At 53.4% G+C, this 6,000-nt stretch overlaps 1 protein-coding gene across 6 annotated transcripts in view; it reads left to right on the top strand.

Annotated features, from left to right (window-relative positions):
- Nucleotides 1-336: 336 nt before the first annotated feature.
- The window catches only part of EXOC6B (exocyst complex component 6B), a 264,591-nt gene continuing 258,927 nt past the window's right edge, over nt 337-6,000 (top strand). For all 6 annotated transcript variants that reach the window (XM_082282320.1, XM_082282316.1, XM_082282318.1 and 3 more), the window contains exon 1: nt 337-526. In XM_082282320.1, coding sequence (XP_082138446.1) covers nt 414-526 — 113 coding nt within the window. In that variant the 5' untranslated portion in view covers nt 337-413. The remainder of the gene's footprint in view (nt 527-6,000) is intronic.

Genomic DNA, 6,000 nt, shown 5'->3' with positions numbered 1-6,000 from the left:
TCTGTCCTCTCATGGGGAGGACGGGGGTCTGTGTCCCCTTCAGGGACACGGACACCGTCCCCACCCAATCTCCCGCCGGCTCCCCTCGCCCCGTGGCCGCCCCTGGTCCGTCCCCCCCTCACTGGGCGGAGCGGCCGCGCAGGCCCGGCCCCCTCCCGGACTACATCTCCCATGGTGCCGCACGCACCCGGCCCTACTCGGACTACATTTCCCGTGGTTCTCCGTGGGCCCACCTTCCCCCTCCCGGACTACATCTCCCGTGGTGCCGCACGGCGGGGCCCCCTCCCGCACTACATGTCCCGTGGTGCCGCGCGCGGAGCGGAGCGGGGCCGAGCAGCCCCGGCGGTGCCGCTCCCGGCGGGGGGGGCCGGGCCGGGCCGGGCCGGGCGGGGCCGCGCAGGTGGAGCGGCCCCATGGAGCGGCCGAAGATGGCGGAGCTGGAGAGCCTGGAGACGGCGGCGGAGCACGAGCGGATCCTGCGCGAGATCGAGAGCACGGACACGGCCTGCATCGGCCCCACGCTCAGGTGCGCGCCCTGCCCGGAGCCGCGGGCGTTGCGGTGGGCGCGGGGGGAGCGGGGCATCCTTGTCCCTCTCGGCTGCGGCTCCTCGGAGCTCCGGGGATGGGGAGGGTTTCCCGGGGCTGTGCCGGAGTTACCCCGGGAAAGCCGCTCGCGCCCTTTGTCGGTTTCTGTCACTTTGGCCGCGCCGCGGTCCCGTCCGCAGCGGGCACCCCTCGGGCTGCTCGCGGCTCCTTTGTTCTCCCGCCCAGCCCCTTCCCCCGGTGCGCGCCCCCCGCCCCGGGACAGCCCCGCTCCGTCCGCGGGGTGCCGATCCCGCCCCGGCCCGGCAGCGCTGCCCCTTCCCTGCTCCATCCATCCCTCTGTATCTGCCGTTCTTTGGGGATTTATTTGTGCGGCAGGGCAGCTTTTGCCCCAGTGGCTTCTGTGGTGTTAATCCAAAAGGTGTGTCCGATGAGGAATCACCCGATTTCTCAAAAAATGCGATTATTTTAGATCAATTATCCGCACCTAAGCCCTGTTCGGGCTTGCTGGACCAAGTCAGCATCGCTGCCCTGAGATGCTGAGATAACTCATCCCTCCTTCCCCGCCTTTAAAGTGATGCAGAAGTTCTCCAAAGAGCTTTGAATTCACCCAAAATGTTGTCTGAGCGCAGGTGTGTGCGTTATCCCCTGGATTAGGGGCGGTAGGAACGGAGAGAGGATATTTTTAACTGCTTGTAACCACATTCTGATCGCTGAGAGAAGGGGGGAGACAGGAGCGTTACAAAAATACTCGGGTTAAAATGGGAACAGCTGCGTTATCTCCGAGTTAAATTCGGGGCCGAGTTTGGTGCCTGTCGTGAGGGGAATTTGGGGTTTCAGCTGCTCCTCGTCAGCCCCAGGTGCTGCCAGGGAGGGAATCGGTGCCAGGTGGGGATGGTTGGGTGCACTCAGGGCTGGAGCCCCCCTCGCACCCCTTCATTCCTGTGCCTTCGGTTTCCCCAAGTCATGGTTTGGAGCCGCTCCTGGGGCCTCTTTCCAAAGCAGGGGCTCGGCGCTGTGGGACTTGCAGCGGTGCTGCAGCGCTGGCACGGAGCTCGAGTGGCAGAGCCTTGAATCTGTGGAGCAGCAGAGCTCTGGAGTCACTCCTGAGTTCCCCATTCCTTCGTTTATTTGGAGTTCTCGCGGTTTTCTTCCCGGAGCTCTCCCGGGAAACTTTTCAAGGTAACCTGAACAGCGGGAGGTGCTGGGAATTAGATTTATTAATCCTCAAAAACTGGTTTGGATGGGTGGGAACTGCCGGGATGAAGAGTGTGGGTGGGTTTTTTTTTCCATTTCAGAGGATGAAGTGCAGCTGATCTTGTTTCTTGAAATTAAAGTTAGGTGAGGAGTTGGGCTTGATGTGGAGCTTTGCATTCCCACAGGAGAAACACTCGGAGTGTCTGGGCTGGGAGAGGTTTGGGTTTTATTCATTCGCTGTTGGGTGCGGGGATATGAACGAGCAGCAAGGATTTGGGGTTAATCTGCAGCAGCTCAGGGTAAACACGAGAGTCAGGAGAAGAGGATGGTGGAAACTTCTTTAAAAAAAAAAAAAGGTGACTCATTTCTTGTGGGCATCATGGAATAAGTGTGTGTCCAGGAGCCAGGCTGGCTTCTCCTCCAGGACCAGCATTCCCAGAGCACAGCTCCGAGCCTGGCTGGAGTGCCCGGGGTGCTGCTGCTGCTCGGGTTTGGGGCATTGGGGTTTTATCAGGTCTTGGCCCTTTTGGGTTTGCAGAACTGGGGTTTTATCATTTCCTGGTCTCCTTGGTTTGCAGAATTGGGGTTTTATCAGTTCCTGCTGCTCCTTGGTTTGCAGAATTGGGGTTTTATCAGTTCCTGGTCTCCTTGGTTTGCAGATTTGGGGTTTTATCAGTTCTTGGCCCTTTTGGGTTTGCAGAATTGGGGTTTTATCAGTTCCTGGTCTCCTTGGTTTGCAGAATTGGGGTTTTATCAGTTCTTGGCCCTTTTGGGTTTGCAGAATTGGGGTTTTATCAGTTCCTGCTCCTCCTTGGTTTGCAGATTTGGGGTTTTATCAGTTCCTGGCTCCTCGGAGATGTTCCTGGGGGCTGGAGGGGTTCAGAGGGGAACTGCAGGGCCCAGCCCTCGATCTGTCTGGGTGGGTTCGTGTCCCAGCCAGCAGGGAGAGCTTTGGGGGGTGGGAAAGGCTGAGGGCAGCAATTGCTGCCCTAGGGCCGGGCAAGGAGGAGGTTCCTCCTTGAAGTCCCTTCCAGCCCCGCTCCCCCTCTGGCGGCTCCACTGTGCAGCTCTGGGAGACAGGAATTGCTTCCCAAATGGGAATTGGGACCCAGGGAAGCGCTGCCCCAGTCCCGGGGCTGGGAGGAGCTGGGCCAGGGCTCTGTTCCCCCCCCAGGTATGGGGTGTTTGGAGGACACCGAGCTCGGGGATCTGTGGGGAGCTCTGTGATGCTCCTGGAATCAAAGCTGGGATATCTTTGCTGCTTTTCAGCCTCTCCTAATTCCACCCGTTGCTTCTAATTCTGCTCCCTTCTGCTGGTCTCATTCCTCTTTTTCCCTCTCTCTCCTCACACCTGATTTTACGGAGTAATTTTGGGTCTCCTCTTGGTCTGGGTTTTGAAGAATCCCTTAATTCCGCAGGGTCGGAAAACCTTGTAGGGGAAGAGAAACTTCCTGGCATAAAACCAGCTCTTGGCTGAACTCTGACACCCAAGCGCCCTCATTTTTATTGCGTTTAATTGAAGTTTGTTGCTCTTTCTGTCCCCTTGAGCTGGGTTTGTATTTCTTTTTGGGCAGTCGGTGATATCCCGGCCCTGGTCGCTGAGTGGGGATGGGTAACAGTGGGGTTTTCTCATGGCACCCCATAAAACGGGGTTTGTAACCTCCCCCCTTTGCCCTGTGCTCAGCTCCGAGGGCTGTCCCTGTGATATCTGAATTTCAGATCTTCTAAAAGCAGCTCTTGGCCGCAGCCTGGGCGCGTTCTGCCGTCCTTCCCTGCCTGTGCTCCTCTGCAGCGTCCTTCAGCACCCGCTGGCACCTCGTGCCTCAGGCTCAGCCCGGATTAAGTCACTTCTTAATCTCCTCTCTGCTTAAACAGCTTGGGCTGCGCAGGGCTGTCCCTCCCGAGAGCCCTGGGCTGCTCTCGGGTGGCATCGGCAGCTTTTGGGAGTTGATGAAGGATTTTTAAGCAGCGTTTGATAAATTCAGGCGGTTTTTAATCAGCGCCTGATGAGTTGAGGCCGCACAGGTGTGCTCACAACATTTTCGTGTCTCCTCTCTACTTTAAACTCAGATAAAATCTCATCACCCCACAAAATTTGTGGAAAAAAAAAAAAAAAAAAGATGAGAAAATCTCATCGTGCTGCAAAATTCAGCTTTTCCCTGAGAGGCTGGAGCTGCCTTCCCTCGGTTCTGGCAGGAATTGTCCCTTTCGGGGTGCTTTCCCTGGAGCTCAGCTTTCCCTGGAGCTCAGCTTTCCCTGGAGCTCAGCTATCCCTGGCGTGGATGGTGTCCCTGCGCCTTTCCTGCCTCTCCGCAGTGCCAGGTGCTGGCGAGGCTCGGCATTCCCGGCTGATCCTCGTTATTCCCTCCCCGATTCGGGGCTTTTGTGTCCTCTGCAGAGCAGCTCCCCCCTGCTTTTTGTTCCCTCGGAGGTGTGTGTTTGCTTTCCGGGCTGGTCCTTGGTGCTCCGGGCTTTATCAGCCCTGTCGGGGCTGGTGCTTCCCAGAGCCCTGCTGGAAAATCGGGGATTAATCAGCCAGGCTGGGCTTTTGTGTAAAACCATCCAGATCTGGAACTCTGGTCAATAGAATTGTTCAGCTGTTTAAATTATTATTTAATAGTAATTAAAATTGATATAAAGAATGTTAATAATTTATTCTATAATAATGTTATAGAATATGTAATATAAAATCGTATATAGTATGTATAAAATAAGTATAAATATATATATAGTAATACATAAATAGATATAATATAAACATCTATATAAGAAGATATAAACATCTATATAAGAAGATATAAACATCTATATAAAAAGATATAATTTTTAATATATAATATATAGTATACTATTTAATACATATTATTATATCATATCTAATAGTATACTATATAGAAATAAATATAAATATCAATATATAATAGTCCATAACTAAATATGAATATAGATAAATATAAATATTTATATATAAATATAATTGTTAATACATATAACTACATATAATATTCTATTTAATATATATAGTAATATATAATATGAACATAATATATGAATAGATATAAATCTTTATGTGTAATAATATATAAATATAAAACATAAAATACATATTTTTATAAAAATATTTTTAATATAAAAAAATTTTTAATAGATAATAGTACCACATATAATAGATAATATAAAGGAACAATAAATTGCATATTTAAATTCTTTATTATTTCTAGTGAAGCTCTATTAAATGTAAATGTAGCTGCAGGGGTGAGAGCCGGGAGCCCAGCTGGGCTCGTGTCTGTGCCGAGCAGCTCCTGCCTGGGCTCACAGCAGCCCTGTAGTTCAGCCGTGTTCCCGAATTCCTTTTGCAGTTATTCCCATTCTTGAATCCTGAGCTGGGGCTGATGCCCTGGCCAGGGAATGTTCTCCGGGTTATTTTCTCCTACAGCTTCCAAAGGAGCTGAGTTGGAATTCTGACAGCCCTGGGGCATCCGGGATTCTGGAGCTGAGCTTGGAAAACTGAGGCTTTTCCCTTAGAAACTTGGGGATGGAGCCCAGCAAGTGCTGGGATTCTTCCTGAGCGCCCAGCATCTCCTGAGCTGGGAGCTGTGCCTTTGGTACGAGCTCTGCGATAGACTCCGATGGAAAATGGATCTGGGTGGAGAAATAGCCCAGCTAAAGAAGGTTTGCCTGTGGGGTATCCCGGATTTCCAGGAGTTGTGTGGGGATGGGAGAGAGGGCTTTGGTAGGGATGGAGCCAGGGCTGAGTTGTCTGGATTTAGAAAAGCTCGGGGAGTTTGTCCAGGCAGGCACAGAGCTGGGTTTGTGTCCGGTGTATTCCGGAGTGGGGGAGCGGTGAGGGAATTCCTGGTCCCTCCTGGGACAGCCTTCCCTGGGATTGCCAGGGTAGGAGAGAGGAAGGAGAGCCTGGATCAGCCTTGGGATGAAGGGGACCTTCCCTTCCTTCCATTCCTGGTCCTTGCTCGTGGACCCTGCTGGGGCTCGCTCAGGGCTCGTGTCCCTGTTCCCGCCTCCCGGGAGTCACCGTCCCAGCAGGATCTGCTCCCTCCACCTCATCTCGGCCTTGGTCGTGGCTTCCCGGTGTCCAGGCTGGCACTGGCGCTCGGGGCAGGCGCTGCTCTGCCTTCCAGTGGTGCTGTCACACCCCGAACCCGGCCGTGTCCCTTCCCTGCCGTTCCCGGAGCCCGTGGAAGCGCGGCCCCGGCTCGCGGTGCCTGGATGAGCACGGAGCCCAGGGAGCAGGAGCATCCC

This window comes from Coloeus monedula, assembly GCF_965178545.1.
Source record: "Coloeus monedula genome assembly, chromosome: 5".
In the NCBI taxonomy this organism is placed as follows: domain Eukaryota; kingdom Metazoa; phylum Chordata; class Aves; order Passeriformes; family Corvidae; genus Coloeus; species Coloeus monedula.
This window is presented reverse-complemented; position numbering and strand designations above follow the sequence as displayed.